Raw genomic sequence first — 14,287 nt, 5'->3', positions numbered from 1 at the left:
AGTCTCACTTTAGTCTGAACAAGCACAATCGGGTATTATGGTGCTTTCTTCTGAGCTCAAGGAAGTCCTTCTAAAGGAAAGGGCTTGGCCGTGGTCCTCTGGAGAGGCAGGAGAGAAGGACACGCACGAGGCCCAGAGCACTGGCAGGGTTTCACGGGCCTGGGGTTTGAAGGTATTAGGGTGCCCTGCAGAGCCTGCTCTCTGGTGGCCTCTCTGAGCCAGGAGGCGTGTGACGTTCTGAGGCCTCCTCATTTCCACCAACTTCTGTCTGTCTGCCCCTTCTCACCCTGTCACCACTGCCAAGGCCCTCTTTCACTCCAGCGGCCACCTAACCCATGGTTTGCCTTATTCCTCAGTTGCTGTTTTACCAGGAAGTCAGCCTTAAGGCTTTTCATTTCTCTGCCGCGCAGGCCCCAGGCCGGGGTGCCGGGCTGACCTCCGAGGCAGTGTGGGGACTCCAGGTGTTGCCTGCTCTCCGTGGGGGTGGGCCCCAGAAGGCTCCTCCTCCCAGGAGGTCCCGGTTGCGGGTGGGGGGCACTGCCATCAGCCCCAGTCCCTCCCAGTGAGCAGAGGAGGACCGCACACCTGAGCTCTAGGGAACGCTGATCTCCACTCCCCCGGACACCCCCTCCACCCGCTCAGGGTGAGCCGCGGGTGCCCAGCCAGCCCCAACTCCAACAGCACCTCCTGTTCACATCCGCACGCCCCCCTTCCCAGGAAAAGGCCTGTGACGGGCCTCACCCCACGCCTCCCCTCCCGCACCTGAGCACAGCTTCTGCCAGGGCACCTGAAGGAAGAAGAGGCTTCCAGGTGACCTGGTTCAGCCGAGTCCACTCTCCTGCCTGGTGCGCTGGGTTCAGTACTTTTCCAAAGTACCTGCTGCTCCCCAGCGCAACCCAGAAAGTGGCAGAAAAGTGGGCAGACAGATGAGGAAAGAAGCCCTAGTCCCCCCAGAGGAGTCAGTGCCCTGGCCCCCGGCTTCCCACGGACACTCCCAGGTTGTGCCAGGCTCAGCAGCTGGGCCCTGGACACGCCAGCATCCACCACCCACCCCCCTCCCCACACACTCACAGCCCTGAACCCCATGGTCTCCTCTCAGGCCTGGGCTGCTGGAAGGGCATCCGGCAGTGGGTAAGCAGAGCTGCCTTCCCGTGAATGGCCCAGGGACGAAGGTCACTGGGAAACCCCCAGGTGGGAGACGGGAAGGAGCAAGGAACTGTTCTGGAACCTGGTCACAGAGCCTCCAGGAAGTGTCTGGTCTTCTCCCAGAGCCATGGGCTCAGAGCCACCTGCATTCCAGATGACCTCACTGGGGTGAGCCAAGGTCAAGGCAAGGGACAAAGGCCAAAGCGATAGTGGTGGTGGTGACTGAGGACGGAGGTCCTGCTGAACCGCGCGGGGCTGGGGAGGGCAGTGCAGGCCACACCCAGCAGACTTGGTGACCGGAACCCTGGGACGGGGTGGGGAGCCCTGGGCGGGGTCTGAGGGCCCGCTGCACCGCACTTTTTAAAGGGCTCTGTTTGGAGGGCTCTGCGCCACAGGCTGGCAGTGAGTTCTGACATACTTTCCAACAAAAATAATTCTTAATTCCACAACAGACTGAGAAAATAAAAGGCCAGGGACGTGTGGGGCGGGGTTTGCAGGCGACTGGAAGACGCCTCTCGGAGGGGGCCGTCCTGAGGTCTGCATGCTCCAGGCGCACAGAGGGTCTGCAGAAAAGAAACCTGCTGAAATCTGCACCACCCCTTTTCCAGTTAAACTCTGGAGAACCAGCGCTGTGTAGACAGTGCTCAGCTCAACCAGGGACTTGGGTCAGCAGCCGCTTTCAACCTCAGAAATGCCCAGCCCGCCAGCAGCTGCAGACACAGGGCCGTGGGCTGCTTCCAGCGAGGGAGCTGCACTTATTTGGTTTGAACCACAGCGTCTTCTTAAAAAACTGACTTGCCAGCATTTAAAATCAGGATATTCCACCAAGAAACCCGGACTCGGTCTCCACGAAGTCTCAGAACCTTTGCTAGTGTGGCCTTCCCTTCTGCTGGGTGCCCTGCAGCCCCCTGTGTGCCAGCCCCCTCCAGGGTCTGTGAAGGAGAAACCCACACCTGGGGACAAGGTGGCCTGCACCTGGGCCACGAGCAGCCGTGCGTGTAACCCTGTGAGTCTCACAGAGGGCCCGGGGCAAGGCCAGGCTGCCCCAGCCAGAGTCCTGCCCTGGCCAGTGTTACCCCTGCTGGAACTGTGAGCAGTGGTCTCTTGCCAGTCACAAGCTGGTTCCTGGAAAAGCTGATTCAGGTGACATTCAGGGAAGCGTGGAGGAGGGTGTGTCCTGTCAGGTGCTCTAAGAGCACAGGGAGTGAGGGGCCCACCAGTGGACGTGCAACCTGCCGGCCTGAGCCTCACATCCCGAGGGTGGCTGTGTGGTCCCAGCACCTGCGCACGTGTGGCTGGCGGTGCTGGTGGGCGGCTCCGGGGCTCTGGCCGAGCCTTGCTGCATACCGGGGAGGAAGGCCTCAGACTGGGGAGCAGGCTGGGGAGCGTCACCTGGAAAATGGGCTGCATCTCCTGGGCTGGTGCGTTCCAGCCTGGCCTTGGCCTCTGCCCTGAGGGGAGGTGTGGGCCAGGCCACAGGAGGCTGGATCCGTGTTCCCAGCTCGGGGAAAGGTTGTGACCTTTGCAGATTCTTGTAGCTTGAGGGCTGCGCTTCCTCCCGGTGGTGCCTTCTGAAGAGAGGGTCCCGGCGGTGGAGGCAGGCCCGAAGCAGACCTGGATCTCATCCAGGGAGTTTGTTCGCTCCCGCTCAGCCTCGGACGGGGGCAGGTGTCCCCATGTGTGAGGTTAAACACCGGCTGTCACTGTGTTTGCAGGGTGACTGACTTTCGCAGGGTGACGTCCGCCCTTCAGCACTGTCCTGCGCATGGCTGGGTGGGGGGGCTGCCTGCTGCTCACGGGGGTGCCCAGGATATCAGAGCCGTGGGCTCCTGGACCTCCTCAGTCCTCCCGTCTCGGGGGGATGTGGGGCCCCGGCAGGGCCGGGCTGTGCTCCCCTCACCACACGCGCACACGGAGATGGGGCGGCCGGCCCAGCGGGGCTTCCTAGAGGCTTGGGATGCGAGGGACGGGGTGGCCGTGCTCACTGTGGGCCAGGGGAGGCTTGGGAAGGAGCCACCTCTGAGGAAGAGGCAACAGATCGCGGTGAGAGCTTAGCCGGCAGGTCTCACGCGTACAGAACACGGTGCCTGCAGTGAACCCCATGGGCCAGGCTGCAGGCCTTGGCAGAGCTTTCAGGGTGCTCACATGCGCCCCGTAGGACCTTTACCCAAACTCCGAATTCCTCTGACTGAGGACTGAATTCCTTGGACTGAAGACCCCTTTTATGCTGGGAGCTGCAGGCTGGTGGGGAGGGGAGGCTGACTGAGCTTGGGGAGACTCCAAGAAGGCGTGAGACCTCTGCCTCCAGCAGAGCAGAGGCCTCGGAGCAGGGCCCTCCCCGTGACTACATTTAACACTTGCTCCCAGGATCCCTGGGAGTCTGATAGTCAGCTTCTCGGAGCTGCACGAGCTACGCCCCTTTCCACTGGGAGGATTCAGCCATGAAAACTCCTCCTGTCTTGTCCTGTTCTCTCCAGGCAAACAAGGGAGCAGGAGACGCCTCCCGACTTCTTCTACTTCTCTGACTACGAGAGGCACAATGCGGAGATCGCCGCCTTCCACCTGGACAGGTGAGTCCTCCCTCAGGCACGCTGTGTCATCGTCACCGTGCAGGCACAGGCTGCTGTGGGCTGGCTGTCAGGAGTAAGGGCCAGAAGACCCGGGGTGTCCGCTTCTCTGGAGAGACCCAAGGTCACAAGTCCCACAGAACGGCCCTTCCTTTGGTGGCCCCGGGTCTGGGGTAGCTCTGCGGAAGAGGGCAGACTTCTTTTGGGCTCGGCGGGGCCCCTGGCTGCTGGGGAGGGGGGGAGGTTGGGGCCTGACAGAGGAGAGCAAGTCCATTCAGATCCGGTGGAGCAGACAGAGAGCACGAGGTGAGGACGCCTCTCCCGGTCCTTCCGCCAGGATCCTGGATTTCCGCCGGGTCCCTCCCGTGGCCGGCAGGCTGGTCAACATGACTAAGGAGATCCGAGACGTCACGAGGGACAAGAAGCTGTGGAGAACCTTCTTCATCTCCCCAGGTGACCCCCTCCCCAATGAGCTCCCTCCCCAGGTGACCTCAGCTCCCTCCCTGGGTGACCTCCTTCCCCAGGTGACCTCCCTCCCCAATGAGCTCCCTCCCTGGGTGACCTCTTTCCCTGGGTGACCCCCTCCGAGTGACCCCCTCCCCGGGTGACCCCCTTCCCCGGGGGCCCAGGACCGCCCCTACCCCATGAGTGGCCTGGCTCGGCGGCTGTGTGCACGTCACCCTGGCCCAGCAGCTGTGTGTGCGTCACCCTGGCTCAGCTGCTGTGTGCACATCACCCTGGCTCGGCTGTGTGTGGGTCACCCTGGTTCGGCTGTGTGCGCATCACCCTGGCCCGGCGGCTGTGTGTGCGTCACCCTGGCCCAGCGGCTGTGTGTGCGTCACCCTGGCCCGGTGGCTGTGTGCGCATCACCCTGGTTCGGCTGTTGTGCATCACCCTGGCTCGGCTGTTGTGCATCACCCTGGCCCGGCGGCTGTGTCTGCATCACCCTGGCCCGGCGGCTGTGTGTGCTTCACCCTGGCCTGGCGGCTGTGTGTGCATCACCCTGGCCCGGCAGCTGTGTGTGCATCACCCTGGCTCGGCTGCTGTGTGCGCATCACCCTGGTTTGGCTGTTATGCATCACCCTGGCCCGGTGGCTGTGTGTGCATCACCCTGGCCCGGTGGCTGTGTGTGCTTCACCCTGGCCCGGCAGCTGTGTGTGTGTCACCCTGGCTCGGCTGCTGTGTGCGCATCACCCTGGTTTGGCTGTTGTGCATCACCCTGGCCCGGCGGCTGTGTGTGCATCACCCTGGCCCGGCGGCTGTGTGTGCTTCACCCTGGCCCGGTGGCTGTGTGTGCATCACCCTGGCCCGGCAGCTGTGTGTGCGTCACCCTGGCTCAGCTGCTGTGTGCGCGTCACCCTGGCTCGGCTGTGTGTGCATCACCCTGGCCCGGTGGCTGTGTGTGCTTCACCCTGGCCCGGCGGCTGTGTGTGCGTCACCCTGGCTCAGCTGCTGTGTGCAAATCACCCTGGTTCAGCTGTTGCGCATCACCCTGGCTCAGCTGTGTGCACGTCACCCTGGCCCAGCAGCTGTGTGTGCTTCACCCTGGTTCAGCGGCTGTGTGTGCATCACCCTGGCCCGGCAGCTGTGTGTGCGTCACCCTGGCCCGGCGGCTGTGTGTGCGTCACCCTGGCTCGGCTGTTGTGCATCACCCTGGCCCGGCGGCTGTGTGTGCATCACCCTGGCCCGGCGGCTGTGTGTGTGTCACCCTGGCTCGGCTGTTGTGCATCACCCTGGCCCGGTGGCTGTGTATGCATCACCCTGGCCCGGCGGCTGTGTGTGCTTCACCCTGGCCCGGCGGCTGTGTGTGCATCACCCTGGCCCGGCGGCTGTGTGTGCGTCACCCTGGCTCGGCTGCTGTGTGCGCATCACCCTGGTTTGGCTGTTGTGCATCACCCTGGCCCAGTGGCTGTGTGTGCTTCACCCTGGCCCGGCGGCTGTGTGTGCGTCACCCTGGTTCAGCTGCTGTGTGCAAATCACCCTGGTTCAGCTGTTGCGCATCACCCTGGCTCGGCTGTGTGCACGTCACCCTGGCCCAGCAGCTGTGAGTGCTTCACCCTGGTTCAGCGGCTGTGTGTGCGTCACCCTGGCTTGGCTGTTGTGCATCACCCTGGCCCGGCGGCTGTGTGTGTGTCACCCTGGCCCGGCGGCTGTGTGCAAATCACCCTGGTTCGGCTGTGTGTGCGTCACCCTGGCCCGGCGGCTGTGTGAGCGTCACTCTGGCCCGGCGGCTGTGTGCGCGTCACCCTGGTTCAGCTGTTGCGCGTCACCCTTGCCCGGCGGCTGTGTGCGCGTCACCCTGGCCCAGCGGCTGGTGTGCGCATCACCCTGGCCCGGCGGCTGTGTGCGCATCACCCTGGCCCGGCGGCTGTGTGAGCGTCACCCTGGCCCGGCGGCTGTGTGAGCGTCACCCTGGCCTGGCGGCTGTGTGCGCATCACCCTGGTTCGGCAGCTGTGTGTGCATCACCCTGGCTGGGCTGCTGTGTGCGCGTCACCCTGGTTCAGCTGTTGCACGTCACCCTTGCCCGGCGGCTGTGTGTGCGTCACCCTGCACCACGAGCCCTAAGTCTCAGAGCTGCCAGGTGGTCTCACTGTTCCCAACACCACCCCTGGTCTGGGGAAGATGTTGCTACCAAAGACTGAGGTGAACTCCCAGCCTCCTGGGAAGTCTTCTCCAGGTGGTGCAGCTAGAGTGGACCTCTGTCCTCTGGATGCCCCCAGATTAAAAACACCCCGTAAAGACCCTGCCGTGGCTCAGGGCTCTGTGGGCAGGGCAGCCTCACTGCTCCTTGGAGGGTTGGCACTGCCCCGCCCTTGGGCCTGCCCACTCCAGGTGCACGAGGCCCCGACTCCATGGTGTCACCCTTCAGCACATACACGGAGGAGTTGTCTGCCCGCTTGTGTCAGATCTGACCCTTGGGGCTCCCTTTCTGACCACCCCCTTTTGGCCAGGTGCCCCCTCCCAAGGCTGGACCACGAGGAACCCCTCCTACATCCTGGGGCTTTTGTCGCTTGTATTTCGTCTTGGAACATTTTGCATTGTCCCAGTGATGCCGGCACAGTGGAGTGGAGTGACCCAGCTGGGCCACCAAGACCCCACAGGGTGTGGCCCTGTTCCCCGACCCCACAGAGACGCCTCAGCCGTGCCAGGCACCTGCCCAGCCAGTTCACACAGACAGAATCCACACGAAGCCCTGCACTCGCCGAGTCTAAAGATCCGCTGGCCCAGAAGCCCCTTCCTTGTAGGTCAGCACACTTCTCGGCCTCATGATGAGCTGGTCAGAACTCAGCCCTAGTTCCGTCAGGGGACGTCTTTGTCACCCGCTGCTCAGGGTTCCTCCTCTCCGAGCCCATAGAGAGGAGAGCAGGATGGGATCCCCGAGGCAAAAGGACTCCATCCCCTGTGAACAAGTGTCTGGCCCACGTGACGAAATCAAGGGCCCGGACGAGAGCGTTGTTGGGAGGGTGTCTGAGGTCCTCCCGGCCACCCTGCCTGGGCCCCGCCGGCCTGTGGGGGTGTGTGCCCACCTCGGTCACGTCCAGGGGACACAGCCTCACACAGCCCCCAGTGGCCCCCCATCCCCACACCCCAGCTTTAAATGGTTTAGTTGCCACTTGGAATCTGAGCGGTTTCGCTACACCTGGAGCGTCCTCACAGCAAAGGTGACCGGTCCATCCCTCGGGTCCCCTCCCAGCCCTGCGACTCCCATACAGCCATAGCCCGCCTTCCGGCCGGAAGGGACTGCTTCCACCGGCCTCTCGCCGGGGGGCGGGAGCACTGGGCTCTGTCTCTCCCGCCGTGGCATGACCCTGAGTCACCAGTTCCGCAGCCTGTCCAGTGTTTTCTCTTTGGTTTCTGAACCAGTTGATGATACCGAGCAGAAGGGACAGAATAACTTGTCGCAAGGAAGGGGAGGGACTGAAGTCTGAAATCTCAAGAAATGGACACGAATCAAGGAGTTTCTCTGCTGGATTTCCCTTCCTCTGGGGCCCAGGGGCCTCATAGCTGCGCCCCTGCCATGTTCCTAGAGCTGTGTTGTCTTACGGAGGTTTGTAAAGGAGCAAGGGCTCCTTTCCGTGGTCAGCAGACAGTCATTTGTTAGTCTAGGCGGGTGATCTGAGATGCTGGCGACCCGCCCCACCCTCACACCCGTCCGCACCCAGGCCCGGGTCTCCCTGGTCTCCTGAGCACCGGCGGATGCCGGCGTCTGCGGGCGCTGACACCCCCCTTGCCCCGAGCAGCACCATCGCTCAGCCCGGTCAGTCCCAGAGGCAGGACTGCGGGGGCCCCAGCTCCCGCCCGCTCTCCCAGGCCTGTGGGTCCCCGCTTGGCATCCGGGCCCCACCTGGATGCGCTCCTGCACCCTGTCCTCGGAGCTGCTGGCTTCCGGCTCAGCTCCGCCTGCTGCCTCCGACACCCGCCCTCTCTGCCCAGACTGTTTCTGTTCCCACCGTCTCTGCTCCGTCAGCCAGATTTCTCCCCGAGAGCCTTGGGAAGCATTTGGTTTTCTCTTAAGCAGCAGCAGGCTAACAGGAACCAGCTTTGATCTCACTGTAGAAAATGAGGCCTGTTCAGATTCCGTTTGGAGCGTTTCTGCTTTGCTGGCATTTCTGCGCCCGTCGGGGGGTGTAGAAGCACACCAGGAGGGCTGCAGAGGCAGAGTTTGCGGGAGGCCAGTCCACGCCACTGCCTCCAGCCTCAGGGCCCTGAGTAGCCCTGCTCCAGGGTCCGTCAAGATCAGGGAGACGTGTGCAGCCCGCGGAAACTGGGGTGTCCGATGGGCTGAGAGGTGGGGGTGGCCGGCCAGCCGGGGGCAGCATCGGGGGGGGCAGTGTCAGGTGGGGGCAGCCGAGTGCCCGTCACCGCAGGACTGAGTGGGGGCCCGCAGCCAAGCCTGTGTCTGCTGTGCGACACCTTTCTCCTGCTTTCCTGGTGACTCCGTCACCACGTCTCTTATCCCGAGATCAGCCCGCATCCTCCTGCGCATCTCTAGGCCATGGGCGGTGAGGTGCACTGGGGGGGGGGGGGGGACGGCGAGGGGGCGCGGCGGATGGGGAGAGGGCGTCGTGCACCCCCCAGCCTCTCCTGCCCCTCCCCGCCACTCAGCCACCTTTAAACCAACTCTTCCCACGCTGGCCCGGGACTGGTGGGGTGGTCCCTGGGCCTCTGTCACTCTGCGGATAGTGTCCAGACTCCCGCCGGGGGCCAGACGGGTTCCCAGAGCTGACAGACCCCTCCCCAGCACCCCCACCCCTTGTGACACCCCCCACACACCCACGGGGCGTCGGAGATGGGCAAGGACTCACCCCTCCCTCCAGCAAAGCCCCAAAACATTCAGAGAGGAACCGGCCTGGATTCTCCGGGACCCTCAGGCTGGCAGGCTGGGACCCCTGATCCTCAGAGACAAGGGCCCTCCCCAGGGAGCCCTTCCTGTCTGAATCCTCGGGTCCTCCCCACCGTCTGGCCTGCTGCCCTGAGCTGCCCTGGGCGTCACAGTCAAGGGGAACGGGCACTGCCTCCCCAAGCCCAGCCTCTCCACGCGCGGAGGCGGGCTGTGGGCCGCCCCTCTCTGCTCCCCCGGTCAAGAGCTGCATAGCCCCGTGTTCCGAAACCGAGGCTCAGCGGGGTGAAGGCCCTGGCCCCGCACAGGGCTGCAGAGCCCCACCCTGACGGCCCGGTACAGGCAGGGTTTGGGTTTCTGACTAGGAAAAGGCTGTGGGCCCAGGAAATGCCTGTCTCTTCACATGACTCCGTCTAAAGCCAGCTTAGGCTTAGGGGTTACAGATACGAATTCCAGGGCTCGGAGAGGATTTTCCTCCTGAAAGCGGGGCTGAGATTGAATCGTGTCGACACAAGAGACCTCAGGCTGAGCGGTCTTTGATCTGCCGGGTCTGCAGCAGTGGCTGCAGGACCCTGAGGTGCAGGGTGGGGGCAGGCTTTGCTGTTGGCGGGGCGGGGGCTGGTGTGGAGGGGCTATGGGCTCGGGGCTTGTTTCCCCCTCAAACAAAGGCAGTGATGGAGCGCGAGAACACGGCTCCGTAGGAGAACGACGCACAGACTCACCCGCCGCCCCGCACAGGGGCGCTTCTCAATCTCTCCTCTTGTGGGGATGTGACCCACACGTCTCAAGTCCAGTGTTTGAAGTGTGCAGTTCAGTGGTTTTTAGTGCATTCTCCGTGTTGTGCAACAGTCCCCACTGATTCCAGGATATTTGCTCACCCTGAAAGAAACCATCACTGTTCAAAGTCACCCCACCCTCCCCTCCCCTCTGCTCTGAGAGCCTGCAGCTTCTGTGTAGGTTTGTCTGTTCCCAGGGTTTCAAGTGCACGGTGTCTGGCTCTGTCTGTAATGTTCATGGTTCATCCATGCGGTGTGCCACTTCATTCCTTTTGTGGTAAATGCTGTCCCATGTTTCAGACAAGCCACGCTGACTCGGGACGGTCTGCTGGGAACATCTGTGTCTAGTGTCTGTGTGGGCATGTGCCCGGGAGCTGGATGCCCGGGTCACCGGTTCTGTATCCAACTTTCTGACTGTTTTTCATAACAGCTGCACCATTTGACATTCCCACCACGGCTGTATCAGGGTGCAGCCAATTTCTCCACACCCTCAACAACACTGGTTATTATCTGTTCTTTTCATCAAAACTGTCCTAGTGGGTGAGAAATTGTGGATTTGATTTGCATTTCCCTGGTGACTCACGGTGCCCAGCATCTTTCCCTGTCCTTGTTGGCCATTTCTATATTTTCTTTTGAGAAGGATCCTTGAACTCCTTTGCCCATTTACAGATTGGGTGACCTTTTTATTACTGAGACGGAAGGGTTCTTGTGCAAGTACTGGGTGCTTATTTGGTCACGATTGCAATCATCTCCCCCACGCTGCCTCAGTTTGGAATGAGGGCCTTTTGCAAACGACTGAACAGAACCTCCACAGACCCCAGGCTTACTTTGGAGGGTGATGAGGAAGAACCCAGATTCCGATCTGAGCTCTGTGTCCCGAGCCATGTGGCCCTGTGGTCTGCAACACAGGGCTCGGGCAGGTGGCTGAAGTCCAGGGTGAGACTGTGGGAGGGCCCCGCCCGAGGAGGGATGAGTCTGACACAGTGCCAACTCGCAGACCCCGCCCAAGGGCCCCAGCTGACTGCCCCCTCCACCCACAGCCAACAACATCTGCTTCTATGGGGAGTGCTCGTACTACTGCTCTACGGAACACGCCCTGTGCGGGAAGCCGGACCAGATCGAGGGCTCGCTGGCCGCCTTCCTGCCCGACCTGTCCCTGGCCAAGAGGAAGACCTGGCGGAACCCCTGGCGACGCTCATACCACAAGCGCAAGAAGGCAGAGTGCGTTGGGGGCGCGCTGGGCCGGGGCCTCTGGAGTCCCGCCTCCCCAGGGTCTCGGGAGGGCTGGTTTCTGCCTGACCTGCAGCAGAGAACGAGCCGGGGGTCTCGTCCACGCCAGACAGTGTGAGCGGCAACAGCTAGTGTGAGGCTGCCAGTAATCAGAAAGGGCCTCTCACACAGGAACTGGGGGCCAACTGCCCCCTGGGGTCTCTCCACGATTGGACGAGGCTTCAGATCCCTTCCCTTCTTGAGAGAGACGCTGTTCCTCCAGCTATGGAGACATCCTTGTGAGTGTGCTGTCCCAGCCCGTCCACACACATGGCCTTCCAGTGTTGTGGTTCAGTCACCTTCCGGCCCCATGCTCCTGTTGATGCAGCCTCAGCCCACCGCGGGCAGCTGTCACTTGCAGAGACTTCACTCTGCGGTGACACCTTTTCTCACTTGGGCCCCCTGGCTGCCCCGTGGATCCGCTGTGCTGAGCCGGGCAGCCCCAGGGGGTGGCTTGGGCCTCCTTGTCCTACAGAGAAGCCTGCCCTTCTGATGCCAGTTCCCCTACAGGTGGGAAGTGGACCCTGACTACTGCGAGGAGGTGAAACAGACACCCCCCTACGACAGCAGCCACCGCATCTTGGATGTCATGGACATGACCATCTTCGACTTCCTCATGGGTACGTCCAGGGCCCCCGGCCTGCCCGGTGAATGCCCAGCTCAGGTCCAGCCGCCGTGGTCTTGCTCGTACTCGGTGCTCCCCATGTGGAGGCCAGACGGGGAGGGAGGGCTCGCCTCCGAGCCTCGCGCAGGCTCCCAGCAGGCCTGTCCCCACAGGAAACATGGACCGCCATCACTACGAGACCTTCGAGAAGTTCGGGAACGAGACATTTATCATCCACTTGGACAACGGGAGAGGGTGAGTCCTTCCAGGCACCGCGAGGGGCCGGCTGTCCCCCAGCCCAGACACACCCAGGGGGCAGGCGCTCCGTGGGAGGGATGCCCTGGCCTCTAAAGGCCCCTCGGGGTGACCCAGGGCCCTGGCCAGGGCTCCTGTGAGCTGTGGGACGGCCTCCAGAGCGGGTGTGTGTGCAGGGCTCAGGTCCCTCTGGCGGTCAGAGCTGCAAGTGCCCAGACGCCTGGGGGAATCAGCTCTGGGCACCTGGGCACTGTGTGGGGGGCCCTCACCCCACCCCTATGGCCGGAGCTGAGGCTGCCCTGCCCTCGGGCCTTGTCCACCCAGCCAGGCCGCGGCCTGTCACCATCGAGTGTCTGCTCGGTCCAGCGGCCAGATGGCTTCTGAGCACCTGCCTCATCCCAGGCCCTGCGTCTGGGGCTGGGGACAGCAGGATCCGGGCCCCCCAGCCAGCCCAGGGGTCCTCGCGGCCTGGCAGCTCTGCCCACGTGTCCCCCGCCCACCCCCCAGCTCTGCCCTTCTTCCATCAGGTTTGGGAAGCACTCTCACGACGAGCTGTCCATCCTGGTGCCTCTACAGCAGTGCTGCAGGTACGACCCTGCCCCTGCAGATGCCCCAGCCCAGCCCTCCCGCAGCCACGGGCCAGACTGAGCCTTCCCACCCCACCAGGTGGTGCCCCTCCCAGGACCCAGCTCCCTGTCCCCACAACGGCCCGCCCTCCATGCAGAGGACAACACCGAGGCCCCCGGCCCCTACTCTCCCACTATGTGACTCCCGAAACCAGCCCCTCCCTTTAACAACCAGGGAGACAGGCCGTAGGGCCCAGCCTCCTGCTTCGCTTCCCCCTGGCCCAGAGGCTGAGCCGAGCCGTGGCTGCCTCCTGCCCCGCTCCTGCTGGAGAGGATGGGGCCTGCCGGACCCCACTGCAGGCAGGACCCTCCCCAGCGCCCCCGAGGCCCATCCGGGGCAGGGGTGAGGGCACAGGCAGGCTGCTCCTCGGGCGCCAGCCTGATCTCCGTCTCCGGCAGGATCCGGAGGTCCACGTACCTGCGGCTGCAGCTCCTGGCCAAGGAGGAGCACCGGCTGAGTCTGCTGATGGCCGAGTCCCTGCACGCGGACCGCGTGGCCCCCGTGCTGTTCCAGCCGCACCTGGAGGCGCTGGACCGGCGGCTGCGCATCGTGCTGCGGGCGGTCAGGGACTGCGTGGAGAAGGACGGGCTGCACAGCGTCGTGGAGGACGACCTGGGCCCCGAGCACAGAGCCGCGGCCGGGAGGTAGTGAACGCGGGCCGCAGCCAGGCCAGCCGCCCGGGACATGAGCCCGCATGGGCAGACGGCTGCCGGGGCACGTGCCTCACTTCAGACCCGGGCAGCCAGGGGCGCACGCTGTGCCCACGGACAGAGGCGGCCTGGTGGTGGGCCAGCACCCTTTTGTACGGAAAGGAAGCCTTTACTTACGATTTTGTATTTATACCTGGTGTAAATGTACATACATAGAGATGTCATCTGTACAGACCCTGACCACCCCACAGGTCACATATGGGGGCCACCCAGCTGGTCTAGATGGTCCTGAGAAGGGCTCCCACTCTGGACTGAGCTCGCAGTAGAAACTCTTCTCCCTTCTCGGGGCCACAGGAGGCTCCTGGGGCCCTCACAGACTCGCGTCAAGGGATGAACACCGCGTGGGTTTCGAAGTGAAGGACCAGCCGTCCCCCAGCCGCCGCGCTGACCTCATGGCACTGTCTGGAGCTGGTGCACATGCGACCGGTCATGCGGCTGGCTACCTTCAAGGCATTTTCGTGGAATAGTTTGCAATGTGGTAAAAGTGCAATAAAGATTCAGCAAATATGAGCTAGGGCCTCACTGGCATCTGCGTCCCTCAATTCCTGCTGCCCGGCAGCCTGTCCACCCTTGAGCACGGCCAGTGTCCGTCCTGGAAGAAGGGGCTGCCTGTCCCACGCCTGGTGTGGTTGCTTCCAGGGAACTGAGTGCAGCTCCCCGAGTCTCTCCAGGGCTGGCATTACGTGGGCGCCGTGTTCACCCGCAGGAGCTGGCACGCACTGGGGCTGAGCCAGGGGTGGCCGGAGAGACCCAGCCCCCCAGGGCCCCGCTGACAGATGCAGGGGGTCAGAGCATCTCCTGCAGGCAGACCGGGCCCTGGAGGAGCCTGCCGGCCAACAGCTCACCCGAACCTCGTGTTCTTCGAGCAGAGAAATCACAGCCCCTGTGCCTTCACCAGAGTTCCCTCACCTGTCCCCTAACTGTCCGGGCACACAGATGGGGGCCACGTGGGGACTGAGGGAGGAGACGGCCATCCGCAAGCCGGGAGAGA

The 14,287-nt window shown here is 63.3% G+C and overlaps 1 protein-coding gene across 2 annotated transcripts in view; it reads left to right on the top strand.

The window, feature by feature from the left end:
* The window catches only part of FAM20C (FAM20C golgi associated secretory pathway kinase), a 33,145-nt gene extending 19,339 nt beyond the window's left edge, over window positions 1-13,806 (top strand). Inside the window, exons 4-11 of one of the 2 annotated variants that reach the window (XM_043915517.1) lie at window positions 3,624-3,716; window positions 4,051-4,166; window positions 6,666-6,959; window positions 10,872-11,052; window positions 11,611-11,720; window positions 11,878-11,959; window positions 12,487-12,546; window positions 12,985-13,806. In XM_043915517.1, coding sequence (XP_043771452.1) covers window positions 3,624-3,716; window positions 4,051-4,166; window positions 6,666-6,959; window positions 10,872-11,052; window positions 11,611-11,720; window positions 11,878-11,959; window positions 12,487-12,546; window positions 12,985-13,234 — 1,186 coding nt within the window. In that variant the 3' untranslated portion in view covers window positions 13,235-13,806. The remainder of the gene's footprint in view (window positions 1-3,623; window positions 3,717-4,050; window positions 4,167-6,665; window positions 6,960-10,871; window positions 11,053-11,610; window positions 11,721-11,877; window positions 11,960-12,486; window positions 12,547-12,984) is intronic. The other variant, XM_043915518.1, reaches the window with a different exon arrangement.
* Window positions 13,807-14,287: the final 481 nt, after the last annotated feature.

This window comes from Cervus elaphus, chromosome 10 (genome assembly GCF_910594005.1).
Source record: "Cervus elaphus chromosome 10, mCerEla1.1, whole genome shotgun sequence".
Lineage (NCBI taxonomy): Eukaryota > Metazoa > Chordata > Mammalia > Artiodactyla > Cervidae > Cervus > Cervus elaphus.
Note: the sequence above shows the minus strand (reverse complement) of the source record. Positions and strands in the feature narration are given on the sequence as shown.